General features: G+C 45.2%; 1 protein-coding gene across 1 annotated transcript in view; it reads left to right on the top strand.

Moving 5' to 3' along the window:
* LOC131196695 (polyunsaturated fatty acid lipoxygenase ALOX15B-like) overlaps nt 1-14,303 on the top strand; it is a 60,571-nt gene extending 46,268 nt beyond the window's left edge. The window contains exons 13-14 of the mRNA XM_058179826.1: nt 5,595-5,765; nt 13,225-14,303. Of these exons, the coding sequence (XP_058035809.1) occupies nt 5,595-5,765; nt 13,225-13,404 (351 nt within the window). The 3' untranslated portion in view covers nt 13,405-14,303. The remainder of the gene's footprint in view (nt 1-5,594; nt 5,766-13,224) is intronic.
* Nucleotides 14,304-14,622: the final 319 nt, after the last annotated feature.

Genomic DNA, 14,622 nt, shown 5'->3' with positions numbered 1-14,622 from the left:
TCCTATGTCCTTCCTTCGTTCTTCTCCTCCCTCCCTTCTTATTCCCATTTCCTATCTTCCTTTTCCTTCCTTCCTTCCTTTCCTTCCTTCCTTCCCTCCCTCCTTTCTTATTCCCATTTCCTTCCTTCCTTCCTTCCTTCCTTCCTTCCTTCCTTCCTTCCTTCCTTCTTTCCTTCCTGTCCTCCCGCCTTTCTCCTTTCTTCCCTCCCTTATTTTTATTTTATTTATTTATTTTATTTTGTCACAACAATATATGTAGGTATCATACAAAAAGATTATATAGCATATAAACACATATATGAGTAAATATAAGGAGGTATAAGCATATAAATATATATATAGGAAGAAGAAAAGAAAAACAATAGGACAGGAACGGTAGGCATGTTTGTGCGCTTATGTCTTTCCTCTTATGTCTTTCCTTCCTTCGTTCTTCTCCTCCCTCCCTTATTCCCATTTCCCTTTTTTCCTTCCTTTCCTCCCTCCCTCCTTTCTCCTTCCTTCCTTCCTCCCTCCCTTTTCCTATCTCCTTCCTCTCTCCCTCCCTCCCTGGCATGGCACCCTCCCCTCCCCTCCCCTCCCCTTCCCCCTTCCCCCCCTTCCCTCTTGGGCCTAACTCAGCAGGCAGGCAGCCCCCCCCGCCCTCCTTCTCTGCGGCTCTTGCAGTCCCTCTGAGCTCAGTTTTCCTTTCTCTTCCTTCCTTTGTTCCCGCTTTCTCTCTCTCCTTTCCTTCTTTGGCCTTCCTGTCTCTTTGAATTCATGCCTTCGCTTTTCTCTCCCTCCGATTCCCTCTGGAACAGGGGTCTCCAACCTTGGTCCCTTTAAGACTTGTGGACTTCAACTCCCAGAGCTCCTCAGTGCAGGGGTCTCCAACCTTGGTCCCTTTAAGACTTGTGGACTTCAACTCCCAGAGCTCCTCAGTGCAGGGGTCTCCAACCTTGGTCCCTTTAAGACTTGTGGACTTCAACTCCCAGAGCTCCTCAGTGCAGGGGTCTCCAACCTTGGTCCCTTTAAGACTTGTGGACTTCAACTCCCAGAGCTCCTCAGTGCAGGGGTCTCCAACCTTGGTCCCTTTAAGACTTGTGGACTTCAACTCCCAGAGTTCCTCAGTGCAGGGGTTGGGACCAAGGTTGGTCCCTTTAAGACTTGTGGACTTCAACTCCCAGAGTTCCTCAGTGCAGGGGTCTCCAACCTTGGTCCCTTTAAGACTTATGGACTTCAACTCCCAGAGTTCCTCAGTGCAGGGGTCTCCAACCTTGGTCCCTTTAAGACTTGTGGACTTCAACTCCCAGAGTTCCTCAGTGCGGGGGTCTCCAACCTTGGTCCCTTTAAGACTTGTGGACTTCAACTCCCAGAGTTCCTCAGTGCAGGGATTGGGACCAAGGTTGGTCCCTTTAAGACTTACGGACTTCAACTCCCAGAGCTCCTCAGTGCAGGGGTCTCTAACCTTGGTCCCTTTAAGACTTGTGGACTTCAACTCCCAGAGCTCCTCAGTGCAGGGGTCTCTAACCTTGGTCCCTTTAAGACTTGTGGACTTCAACTCCCAGAGTTCTTCAGTGCAGGGGTCTCCAACCTTGGTCCCTTTAAGACTTGTGGACTTCAAGTCCCAGAGTTCCTCAGTGCAGGGATTGGGACCAAGGTTGGTCCCTTTAAGACTTATGGACTTCAACTCCCAGAGTTGCTCAGTGCAGGGGTCTCCAACCTTGGTCCCTTTAAGACTTGTGGACTTCAACTCCCAGAGTTCCTCAGTGCAGGGGTCTCCAACCTTGGTCCCTTTAAGACTTGTGGACTTCAACTCCCAGAGTTCTTCAGTGCAGGGGTCTCCAACCTTGGTCCCTTTAAGACTTGTGGACTTCAACTCCCAGAGTTCCTCAGTGCAGGGATTGAGACCAAGGTTGGTCCCTTTAAGACTTATGGACTTCAACTCCCAGAGTTCCTCAGTGGAGGGGTCTCCAACCTTGGTCCCTTTAAGACTTGTGGACTTCAACTCCCAGAGTTCCTCAGTGCAGGGGTTGGGACCAAGGTTGGTCCCTTTAAGACTTGTGGACTTCAACTCCCAGAGTTCCTCAGTGCAGGGGTCTCCAACCTTGGTCCCTTTAAGACTTGTGGACTTCAACTCCCAGAGTTCCTCAGTGCAGGGGTCTCCAACCTTGGTCCCTTTAAGACTTGTGGACTTCAACTCCCAGAGTTCCTCAGTGCAGGGGTCTCCAACCTTGGTCCCTTTAAGACTTGTGGACTTCAACTCCCAGAGTTCCTCAGTGCAGGGATTGGGACCAAGGTTGGTCCCTTTAAGACTTATGGACTTCAACTCCCAGAGTTCCTCAGTGGAGGGGTCTCCAACCTTGGTCCCTTTAAGACTTGTGGACTTCAACTCCCAGAGTTCCTCAGTGCAGGGGTCTCCAACCTTGGTCCCTTTAAGACTTGTGGACTTCAACTCCCAGAGTTCCTCAGTGCAGGGGTCTCCAACCTTGGTCCCTTTAAGACTTGTGGACTTCAACTCCCAGAGTTCCTCAGTGCAGGGATTGAGACCAAGGTTGGTCCCTTTAAGACTTATGGACTTCAACTCCCAGAGTTCCTCAGTGGAGGGGTCTCCAACCTTGGTCCCTTTAAGACTTGTGGACTTCAACTCCCAGAGTTCCTCAATGCAGGGGTTGGGACCAAGGTTGGTCCCTTTAAGACTTGTGGACTTCAACTCCCAGAGTTCCTCAGTGCAGGGGTCTCCAACCTTGGTCCCTTTAAGACTTGTGGACTTCAACTCCCAGAGTTCCTCAGTGCAGGGGTCTCCAACCTTGGTCCCTTTAAGACTTGTGGACTTCAACTCCCAGAGTTCCTCAGTGCAGGGGTCTCCAACCTTGGTCCCTTTAAGACTTGTGGACTTCAACTCCCAGAGTTTTTCAGTGCAGGGGTCTCCAACCTTGGTCCCTTTAAGACTTGTGGACTTCAACTCCCAGAGTTCCTCAGTGCAGGGGTCTCCAACCTTGGTCCCTTTAAGACTTGTGGACTTCAACTCCCAGAGTTCTTCAGTGCAGGGGTCTCCAACCTTGGTCCCTTTAAGACTTGTGGACTTCAACTCCCAGAGTTCCTCAGTGCAGGGATTGGGACCAAGGTTGGTCCCTTTAAGACTTATGGACTTCAACTCCCAGAGTTCCTCAGTGCAGGGGTCTCCAACCTTGGTCCCTTTAAGACTTGTGGACTTCAACTCCCAGAGTTCTTCAGTGCAGGGGTCTCCAACCTTGGTCCCTTTAAGACTTGTGGACTTCCCAGAGTTCCCCAGTGCAGGGGTTGGGCCCAAGGTTGGTCCCTTTAAGACTTATGGACTTCAACTCCCAGAGTTCCTCAGTGCAGGGGTCTCCAACCTTGGTCCCTTTAAGACTTGTGGACTTCAACTCCCAGAGTTCTTCAGTGCAGGGGTCTCCAACCTTGGTCCCTTTAAGACTTGTGGACTTCAACTCCCAGAGTTCCTCAGTGCAGGGGTCTCCAACCTTGGTCCCTTTAAGACTTGTGGACTTCAACTCCCAGAGTTCTTCAGTGCAGGGGTCTCCAACCTTGGTCCCTTTAAGACTTGTGGACTTCAACTCCCAGAGTTCCTCAGTGCAGGGGTTGGGACCAAGGTTGGTCCCTTTAAGACTTATGGACTTCAACTCCCAGAGTTCCTCAGTGCAGGGGTCTCCAACCTTGGTCCCTTTAAGACTTGTGGACTTCAACTCCCAGAGTTCTTCAGTGCAGGGGTCTCCAACCTTGGTCCCTTTAAGACTTGTGGACTTCAACTCCCAGAGTTCCTCAGTGCAGGGATTGAGACCAAGGTTGGTCCCTTTAAGACTTATGGACTTCAACTCCCAGAGTTCCTCAGTGGAGGGGTCTCCAACCTTGGTCCCTTTAAGACTTGTGGACTTCAACTCCCAGAGTTCCTCAGTGCAGGGATTGAGACCAAGGTTGGTCCCTTTAAGACTTATGGACTTCAACTCCCAGAGTTCCTCAGTGGAGGGGTCTCCAACCTTGGTCCCTTTAAGACTTGTGGACTTCAACTCCCAGAGTTCCTCAGTGCAGGGGTTGGGACCAAGGTTGGTCCCTTTAAGACTTGTGGACTTCAACTCCCAGAGTTCCTCAGTGCAGGGGTTGGGACCAAGGTTGGTCCCTTTAAGACTTGTGGACTTCAACTCCCAGAGTTCCTCAGTGCAGGGGTTGGGACCAACCTTGGTCCTTTAAGACTTGTGGACTTCAACTCCCAGAGTTCCTCAGTGCAGGGGTTGGGACCAAGGTTGGTCCCTTTAAGACTTGTGGACTTCAACTCCCAGAGTTCCTCAGTGCAGGGGTTGGGACCAGGTTGGTCCCTTAAAGACTTGTGGACTTCAACTCCCAGAGTTCCTCAGTGCAGGGGTCTCCAACCTTGGTCCCTTTAAGACTTGTGGACTTCAACTCCCAGAGTTCCTCAGTGCAGGGGTTGGGACCAAGGTTGGTCCCTTTAAGACTTGTGGACTTCAACTCCCAGAGTTCCTCAGTGCAGGGGTCTCCAACCTTGGTCCCTTTAAGACTTGTGGACTTCAACTCCCAGAGTTCCTCAGTGCAGGGGTTGGGACCAAGGTTGGTCCCTTTAAGACTTGTGGACTTCAACTCCCAGAGTTCCTCAGTGCAGGGGTTGGGACCAAGGTTGGTCCCTTTAAGACTTGTGGACTTCAACTCCCAGAGTTCCTCAGTGCAGGGGTTGGGACCAAGGTTGGTCCCTTTAAGACTTGTGGACTTCAACTCCCAGAGTTCCTCAGTGCAGGGGTTGGGACCAAGGTTGCTCCCTTTAAGACTTGTGGACTTCAACTCCCAGAGTTCCTCAGTGCAGGGGTTGGGACCAAGGTTGGTCCCTTTAAGACTTATGGACTTCAACTCCCAGAGTTCCTCAGTGCAGGGGTCTCCAACCTTGGTCCCTTTAAGACTTGTGGACTTCAACTCCCAGAGTTCCTCAATGCAGGGGTTGGGACCAAGGTTGGTCCCTTTAAGACTTGTGGATTTCAACTCCCAGAGTTCCTCAGTGCAGGGGTCTCCAACCTTGGTCCCTTTAAGACTTGTGGACTTCAACTCCCAGAGTTCCTTGGTCCCTTTAAGACTTGTGGACTTCAACTCCCAGAGTTCCTCAATGCAGGGGTTGGGACCAAGGTTGGAGACCCCTAGCTCTGGAATCAACCTTTCCTTCAACCCCAATCCGGTCGTCTCCCACTTCCAACGCAAGCGTAACCCAACATTTCCGTTGCTAAGCGAGGCTTTTCTTCAGTTTCCCCCATTGGACCAACCTTCCTGGCCACCGTCGTTCAGCGAGTCGCACGGTCGTTAAGCCAACCCGGCTTCCTCCTTGACTTAGCGCGTCGGAAGGTCGCCAAAGGGGCATCGATCGCGTGACCTCGGGATGCCGCGACCGTCCTCTGAATTTGGATTGCCTGACCGTGGGGGATGCCGCAACGGTCGTAAGCGTGAAACACAGTCGTAAACTGTGCAGGGTTCCCTTTCTGGGCCTTTGGTCTCGTTCTTTTTGCAGGTCTAAAAATCAAAATGATTTCCCGAGGCTTCTTCTCCTTCTGTTTGACGCTCTTTTTTGTCCTTTTGGGCGGCAGTTTGAGATGGGGGCTTTCATGCCCAACCTGCCTTCGTCCATGAGGAAGCCCCCTCCCCAGGTGAAGGCCCCCCGCAGCCTGCAGGACTTCCTGGACACCATCCCGGAAATGAACGTCACCAGCCAGGTTCTCTCCGTCCTCTGGGTCCTGCAGAACGAGAGCCTGGACATGGTGAGAGCCTTCCTTCCTTCCTTCCTTCCTTCCTTTTCTTTCTTTATTTCCTTCCTTCCTTCCTTCCTTCCTTCCTGTCTGTCTGCCTTCCTTCCTTCCTTCCTTCCTTTTCTTTCTTTCTTTCCTTCCTTCCTTCCTTCCTTCCTTTTCTTTCTTTCCTTCCTTCCTTCCTTCCTTCCTTTTCTTTCTTTCTTTCTTTCCTTCCTTCCTTCCTTCCTGTCTGTCTGTCTGCCTTCCTTCCTTCCTTCCTTCCTTCCTTCCTTCCTTCCTTCCTTTTCTTTCTTTCTTTCTTTCCTTCCTTCCTTCCTTCTTTCCTGTCTGTCTGCCTTCCTTCCTTCGTTCGTTCCTTCCTTCCTTCCTTCCTTCGTTCCTTCCTTTTCTTTCTTTCTTTCCTTCCTTTCTTTCTTCCTTTGTTCCTTCCTTCCTTCCTTCCTTCCTTCCTTCCTTCCTTCCTTCCTTCCTTTCTTCCTTCCTTTCTTCCTTCCTATCTGTCTGTCTGCCTTCCTTCCTTCCTTCCTTCCTTCCTTCCTTCGTTCCTTCCTTTTCTTTCTTTCTTTCCTTCCTTCCTTCCTTCCTTTGTTCCTTCCTTCGTTCCTTCCTTTTCTTCCTTCCTTCCTTCCTTCCTTCCTTCCTTCGTTCCTTCCTTTTCTTCCTTCCTTCCTTCCTTCCTTCCTGTCTGCCTTCTTGCCTTCCTTCCTTCCTTCCTTCCTTTTCTTTCTTTCCTTCCTTCCTTTCTTCTTTCTTCCTTCCTTTCTTTCTGTCTGTCTTTCTTTCTTTTTCTTTCTCTCTGTCTTCCTTCCTTCCTCCCTCCCTCCCTCCCTCCCTTTTTTCTTTCTTTAAATTTTTCTCAATAAAAAATTCTATTCTATTCTATTCTATTCTATTTCTTCTTTCTTTCTTTTGTTCATTTCCCTTCTTTCTATTTCTTTCTTTCTCTCTCTTTCCTCTCTCTCATTCTTTTGTTTTCTTATGTTCTTTTCTTTCTTTTAATTTGAATTTATATCCCACCCTCTTTCTCCTCCTTCCTTCCTCCCTCCTTCCTTTCTTTCTTCTTTTCTTTCTTTCCTTTCTTCTGTCTGTCTGTCTGTCTTTCTTTCTTTCTTTCCTTCCTTTTTTCTACCTTCCTTCTTTCTTCCTTCCTTTTCTTTCTTTCTTTCCTTCCTTCCTTCCTTCCTTCCTTCCTTCCTGTCTGTCTGCCTTCCTTCCTTCCTTTCTTCTTCATTCTTTCCTTTCTTCTGTCTGTCTGTCTGTCTTTTTTCTTTCTTTCTTTCCTTCCTTTTTTCTACCTTCCTTCTTTCTTCCTTCTTGCTTTCTTTCTTTCTTTTCTTCCTTCCTCTTTCTTTCTTTCTTTCTTTCTTTCTTTCCTTCCTTCCTTCCTTCCTTCCTTCCTTCATTTTTCCTCTTTCTTTCTTTCCTTTCTTCCTTCCTTCCTTCCTTCCTTCCTTCCTTCCTTCTTCCTCTTACGTTTTATCTTCCTTTCTTCCTTCCTTCCTGCCTTCCTGTCTGTCTGTCTTCCTTCCTTCGTTCCTTCGTTCCTTCCTTCGTTCCTTCCTTTTCTTTCTTTTTCCTTCCTTCCTTCCTTTCTTCCTTCCTTCCTTCCTTCCTTCCTTCCTTCCTTCCTTCCTTCCTTCCTTCCTTCTTTCCTATCTGTCTGTCTGCCTTCCTTCCTTCCTTCCTTCGTTCCTTCCTTTTCTTTCTTTCTTTCCTTCCTTCCTTCCTTCCTTCCTTCCTTTCTTTCTTTCTTTCCTTCCTTCCTTCCTTCCTTTCTTCCTTCCTTCCTTCCTTCCTTCCTTCCTTCCTTCCTTCCTTCCTTCCTGTCTGTCTGTCTGCCTTCCTTCCTTCCTTCGTTCCTTCCTTTTCTTTCTTTCTTTCCTTCCTTCCTTCCTTCCTTCCTTTCTTCCTTCCTATCTGTCTGTCTGCCTTCCTTCCTTCCTTCCTTATCTCCCTCCCTCCCTCTTTCTTTCTTCCTTCCTTCATTTCTTTTTTCTTCCTTTCTATCTTTCTTTCCCCCTTCATTTTCTTTCCTTTTCTTTCTTATTTTCTTTCCTGTTTTCTTTCTTGCATTCATTTTCCTTCTTTCTGTTTCTATCCATCCCTTTCCTCTCTTTCTTTCTTGTTTTCTTGTCTTTTTCTTTCCTTTGTTTTCTTTCCATCTCCTTCCTTCTTTCCTTCCTTTTCTCTCTTTCTTTCTCTCTCTACTCTTTCCTGTTTTCTTTCTTCCTTCCTTGGTTCCTTCCTTCCTCTTTCTTCTTTTCTTTCATTCATTTTCTTTCTTTCTTTCTTTCTTTCTCTCTCCCTCTTTTCTTGTTTTCTTTTCTTGTTTTCTTTCTCTCCTTCCTTCCTCTTTCTTTTCTTTCTTTCTTTCTTTCTTTCTTTCTTCTTTCCTTTCTTCCTTCCTTCCTTTCTTCTTTTCTTTTCTTCCTTTCTTCCTTTCTTTCCTGTTTTCTTTCTTTCATCCTTTTCCTTCTTTCCATTTCTTTCATTTTATCTCTTCCTCTTTTCCCTTTCCTCTTTCTTTTTTTCTTTTTATGTTCTTTTCTTTTCTTTTTTCGTCCATTTTCTTTCTATTTCTCTTTCCTTCCTCTTTCTTCTTCCTTCCTCCCTCCTTCCTTCCTTCCCTCACTCCTCTTCTTTTCTTTCTTTCTTTCTTTCTTTCTTTCTTTCTTTCTTTCTTTCTTTCTTTCTTTCTTTCTCTTTCCTTCCTCCCTCCTCTTTCTTTCTTCCTTCCTTCATTTCTTTTCTTCCTTTCTTTCTTCCTCTTTTCCCTTTCATTTCTTTCCTTTTCTTTCTTATTTTCTTTCCTGTTTTCTTTCTTGCATTCATTTTCCTTCTTTCTGTTTCTATCCATCCCTTTCCTCTCTTTCTTTCTTGTTTTCTTGTCTTTTTCTTTCCTTTGTTTTCTTTCCATCTCCTTCCTTCTTCCTTCCTTTTCTCTCTTTCTTTCTCTCTCTACTCTTTCCTGTTTTCTTTTCTTCCTTCCTTGTTTTCCTTCCTTTTCTTTCTTTCATTCATTTCTTTCATTCTTTCATTCTTTCCTTTCTCTCTCTTTCTTGTTTTCTTTCTTGTTTTTTCTTTCTCTCCTTCCTTCCTCTTTCTTTCTTTCTTTCTTTCTTTCTTTCTCTTTCCTTTCTCTCTCCCTCTTTTCTTTTTTTCTTTCTTCCTTCCTTTTTCTACCTTCCTTCTTTCTTCCTTCCTTTTCTTTCTTTCTTCCTTCCTTCCTTCCTTCCTTCCTTCCTTCCTGTCTGTCTGCCTTCCTTCCTTCCTTTCTTCTTCATTCTTTCCTTTCTTCTGTCTGTCTGTCTGTCTTTTTTCTTTCTTTCTTTCCTTCCTTTTTTCTACCTTCCTTCTTTCTTCCTTCCTTTTCTTTCTTTCTTCCTTCCTTCCTTCCTTCCTTCCTTCCTTCCTTCCTTCCTTCCTGTCTGTCTGTCTGCCTTCCTTCCTTCCTTCCTTCCTTTCTTTCTTCCTTCCTTCCTTCCTTCCTTCCTTCCTTCCTTCCTTCCTTCTCTTTCTTTCTTTCTTTCCTTCCTTCCTTCCTTCTTTCCTGTCTGTCTGTCTTCCTTCCTTCGTTCCTTCGTTCCTTCCTTCGTTCCTTCCTTTTCTTTCTATCCTTCCTTCCTTCCTTCCTTCCTTCCTTCCTTCCTTCCTTCCTTCCTTCCTTCCTTCCTTCCTTCCTTCCTTCCTTCCTTCCTTCCTATCTGTCTGTCTGCCTTCCTTCCTTCCTTCCTTCCTTCCTCCCTCCTTCTCTTTCTTTCTTTCCTTCCTTCCTTCCTTCGTTCCTTCCTTTTCTTTCTATCTTTCCTTCCTTCCTTCCTTCCTTTCTTCCTTCCTTCCTTCCTTCCTTCCTTCCTTCCTTCCTTCCTTCCTTCCTGTCTGTCTGTCTGCCTTCCTTCCTTCCTTCCTTCGTTCCTTCCTTTTCTTTCTTTCTTTCCTTCCTTCCTTCCTTCCTTCCTTTCTTCCTTCCTATCTGTCTGTCTGCCTTCCTTCCTTCCTTATCTCCTCCTCCCTCTTTCTTTCTTCCTTCCTTCATTTCTTTTTCTTCCTTTCTATCTTTCTTTCCCCTTTCATTTTCTTTCCTTTTCTTTCTTATTTTCTTTCCTGTTTTCTTTCTTGCATTCATTTTCCTTCTTTCTGTTTCTATCCATCCCTTTCCTCTCTTTCTTTCTTGTTTTCTTGTCTTTTCTTTCCTTTGTTTTCTTTCCATCTCCTTCCTTCTTTCCTTCCTTTTCTCTCTTTTCTTTCTCTCTCTACTCTTTCCTGTTTTCTTTCTTCCTTCCTTGTTTTCCTTCCTTTTCTTTCTTTCATTCATTTTCTTTCATTCTTTCATTCTTTCCTTTCTCTCTCTTTCTTGTTTTTCTTTTTTCTTGTTTTTTTCTTTCTCTCCTTCCTTCCTCTTTCTTTTTTCTTTTTCTTTCTTTCTTTTTCTTTTTCTCTTTTCCTTTCTCTCTCCCCTCTTTTCTTGTTTTCTTTCTTCCTTTCTTCCTTTCTTTCCTGTTTTCTTTCTTTCATCCTTTTCCTTCTTTCCATTTCTTTCATTTTATCTCTTCCTCTTTTCCCTTTCCTCTTTCTTTTTCTTTTTATGTTCTTTCTTTTTTCTTTTTTCGTCCATTTTCTTTCTATTTCTCTTTCCTTCCTCTTTCTTCTTTCCTTCCTCCCTCCTTCCTTCCTTCCCTCACTCCCTCTTCTTTCTTTCTTTCTTTCTTTCTTTCTTTCTTTCTTTCTTTCTTTCTTTCTTTCTTTCTTTCTCTTTCCTTCCTCCCTCCTCTTTCTTTCTTCCTTCCTTCATTTCTTTTTCTTCCTTTCTATCTTTCTTTCCCCTTTCATTTTCTTTCCTTTTCTTTCTTATTTTCTTTCCTGTTTTCTTTCTTGCATTCATTTTCCTTCTTTCTGTTTCTATCCATCCCTTTCCTCTCTTTCTTTCTTGTTTTCTTGTCTTTTCTTTCCTTTGTTTTCTTTCCATCTCCTTCCTTCTTTCCTTCCTTTTCTCTCTTTTCTTTCTCTCTCTACTCTTTCCTGTTTTCTTTTTCTTCCTTCCTTGTTTTCCTTCCTTTTCTTTCTTTCATTCATTTTCTTTCATTCTTTCATTCTTTCCTTTCTCTCTCTTTCTTGTTTTCTTTTTCTTTTTTTCTTTCTCTCCTTCCTTCCTCTTTCTTTTTCTTTCTTTCTTTCTTTCTTTCTCTTTCCTTTCTCTCTCCCTCTTTTCTTGTTTTCTTTTTCTTCCTTTCTTCCTTTCTTTCCTGTTTTCTTTCTTTCATCCTTTTCCTTCTTTCCATTTCTTTCATTTTATCTCTTCCTCTTTTCCCTTTCCTCTTTCTTTTTCTTTTTATGTTCTTTTCTTTTTCTTTTTCGTCCATTTCTTTCTATTTCTCTTTCCTTCCTCTTTCTTCTTTCCTTCCTCCCTCCTTCCTTCCTTCCCTCACTCCCTCTTCTTTCTTTCTTTCTTTCTTTCTTTCTTTCTTTCTTTCTTTCTTTCTTTTTCTTTTTCTCTTTTCCTTTCTCTCTCCCCTCTCTTTCTTTCTTGTTTTCTTTTTCTTCCTTTCTTTTTCTTTCCTTTCATCCTTTTCCTTGTTTCCATTCCTTTCATTTCTTTCTTCCTCTTTCCTCTTTCTTTTTTTCTTTTTACGTTCTTTTCTTTCTTTTGGGTTTTCTTTCATTTCTTTCTATTTCTCCTTCCTCCTTCCTTCTTCCTTCTTTCCTTCCTCCCTCCTTCCTTCCTTCCCTCACTCCCTCTTTTTTCTTTCTTTCTTTCTTTTTCTTTCTCTCTGTCTTCCTCCCTCCCTCCCTCCCTTTTTTCTTTCTTTAAATTTTTCTCAATAAAAAATTCTATTCTTTTATATCCCGCCCTCTTTCTCCTCCTTCCTTCCTCCCTCCTTCCTTCGTTCCTTCCTTCCTTCCTTCCTATCTGTCTGTCTGTCTGCCTTCCTGCCTTCCTTCCTTCCTTCCTTCCTTTTCTTTCTCTTTCCTTCCTTCCTTCCTTCCTTCCTTCCTTCCTTCCTTCCTTCCTTCCTTCCTTCCTTCCTTCCTTCCTTCCTTCCTGTCTGTCTGTCTGCCTTCCTTCCTTCCTTCCTTCCTTTTCTTTCTTTCCTTCCTTTCCTTCCTTCCTTTCTTCTTTCTTCCTTCCTTTCTTTCTGTCTGTCTTTCTTTCTTTTTCTTTCTCTCTGTCTTCCTTTCTTCCTTCCTTCCTTTTCTTTCTTTCCTTCCCTCCTTCCTTCCTTCTTTCCTCCCTCCCTCCCTCAGTCCTTCCTTCCCTCACTCCCTCTTCTTTCTTTCTTTCTTTCTTTCTTTCTTTTTCTTTCTTTCTTTTCTCTGTCTGTCTCTCTCTGTGTGTGTTTCTCTCTCAGGGGGATGAAAGCAGGGTTCAAACCCCAAAGGCCGCCGTCGGGGTGGGCCGGATGTGGAGGAAGGGAACTTGTAGGCACCATTTGCGGTCTGAGCCTGGCACTCTCTCCAGGCCCTACATTCCTGGCGGCTGGGGCACCACTGCCAGCATTCGCCCTCCTGTGGCAATTCCCTTTTTCCCCCCAACATTTTTTCAAACAGCGGCCTTCCAATATTTGAGGGGTTGCCCCAAAGAAAAGTGGTATGTGTGTATGTGTGTTTCCACCTATTTTCCAAAGCCCCTGAAGGCAGGAGAAGAAGCAACGGAAAGGAAACTCATCAAGGAGAGAAGCAACTTGGAATTTAAGGAGGAATTTCCTTTAAAAAAAAATTAACCAGTGGAACGGCTTGCCACCAGAATAGAATAGAATAGAATAGAATTTTTTTTATTGGCCAAGTGTGATTGGACACACAAGGAATTTGTCTTGGTGCAGATGCTCTCAGTGTACATAAAAGAAAAGATACCTTCATCAAGGTACAACATTTACAACACAATTGATGGTCAATATATCAATATAAATCATAAGGATTGCCAGCAACAGAGTTACAGTCATACAGTCATAAGTGGAAAGAGAAGCTGAGGGTGTTCTATCACTGGAGGCTTTCGAGGCAAGATCGGACGGCCGTTGGTCAGAAATGGGGTAGGGTCTCCTGCTTGAGCATCGGGGTTAGACTAAATGACCCCCGAGGTCCCTTCCAAACTATTTTGTTATTCCGAAGAGTTTGCCACCGGAAGCTGTGCATGCTCCAACAGCTAGTTGTTTGTTTTTTTTTAAAAAAAGAGGAGATCGGACGGCCCTTTGTCCCAGATGGTACAGGCCAGGCTCTCTTTCTTGAGCAGTGGGGGGATTTAGACTAGATGACCTCTGAGGTCCCTTCCAAACTATTTTGTTATGCCGAAGAGCTTGCCACCGGAAGTTGGGAACGCTCCAATAACTGGAGCGTTTTAAGAGGAGACGGGGCCGGCCCTTTGTCTGAAATGATGTTTGAATGGAGGGAGGAGGGGGGGAAGAGGGAAGGGGTTGGACTAGATGACCTCCGAGGTCCCTTCCCACCCTGTTTATTCTCTTTCCCGTTCTGCAAGAAACCGCTGGGCTACTACGACGAGGAGCACTTTGTGGAGGAAGGCCCGAAGCGGCTCATCGGCGGCTTCCAGGAATGCCTCAAGCGCATCACGGCGGCCATCGGCAACAGGAACCGGACCCTCACGCTGCCTTACGCTTACCTCTATCCCCCCAACATAGAAAACAGCACGACAATCTAGGACGCTGGGTCGCTCAGCCTGTGCATGTTGCTAGTCCTCAACGAGGGTTCCCGCCCGTGTTTTTCCCCCCCCCTTTCGAAAGCGGGGGAGAGAGGGAGGATATGAAGAGCATTTTTTGGCGGCAGAAATGCACGAATTCCTGCCTCCAGGAATCCTCCAGGCAACAGAAGAGGCGAAATGCAGCTGCGTCCAAGGTCGTATCGTCGTACGGCTAGTCCTCTGCTTATGACCAAAATCGAGCCCAAAATTTCCGTCACTAAGCAAGACGTATTTTTTTTTTTAAAAAGTGAGTTTTGCCCCCACATTATGACCTGGCCGTTAAGCGAATCGCTGCGGTTGGTAACTTAGCGGCCCGGTCGTTAAGCGAACCCAGCTTTCCCCTCAGAAGGTCGCAAAAAAAGGGGGGATATCGTGGGACCTCGGGACGCCAGCGACGGTCACAAATATGAATTTGCATCCCACGGAGGGAGGGGGAGGGGCTGCGAAGGTCATAACTGTGAAACACGGGACTTTGAACCGGGACCATCGTAACTTGGAATGATCGCTAAACAGAGGGTCGTAAGTGGAGGACTAGCTGCGGATTCCCTTCTCGGAGTTCATGGGCAGCTGACTGGGCAATTACGATTAGTAATTACTATTAGTAATTTTAATTTGGGTTTAATTTGGGTTTTATGTTTTTAATCTGTATTTTAATCAATGGGCCAAATTGAATAGGTTTTTTAAATGGGTTTTTAGCTGTATTGTATATTGTATTGTATTTTACTTGGCTGTAAACCGCCCTGAGTCCTTCAGGAGAAGGGCGGTATAGAAATTAATTAAATTAATTCTGCGGAAACTAATTTGGGGACAAGTGGCCCTTTTGCAAGGAAACATGTCAAGGCCGCCTGGTATTTTTTGTTTTTTTCCCACTACCCAAATAAATCCTGTTTTAAGCAACTTTCGAATTTTCCTTTTGAAGAAATGCTGAATTTCAAGTCAGGCTTGCATTTTTTTGTGTGTGTCTGTGCTGACGCGGCTTTCCGGATGGTGACAAAAGTTCAGAGTGCCCAAACCCGACAAATTACTTTGCAGTTGCCTTAGTTTCCCAATGTACTCCAAATCGAGCAAAAAAATGTGGGTTTTTTTTTTTCCCCCTCTCCGAAACGACCCGCAATCGCATTACGCAATCACTTAAAACTGACTTTAAGGGTTTTCTCTACAGTATGCATTGCTTTAGAC

This window comes from Ahaetulla prasina, chromosome 4 (assembly GCF_028640845.1).
Source record: "Ahaetulla prasina isolate Xishuangbanna chromosome 4, ASM2864084v1, whole genome shotgun sequence".
NCBI classification, from domain to species: Eukaryota; Metazoa; Chordata; class Lepidosauria; order Squamata; family Colubridae; genus Ahaetulla; species Ahaetulla prasina.
The sequence above is the reverse complement of the archived record's forward strand: the minus strand, read 5'-3'. Positions and strand labels throughout refer to the sequence as shown.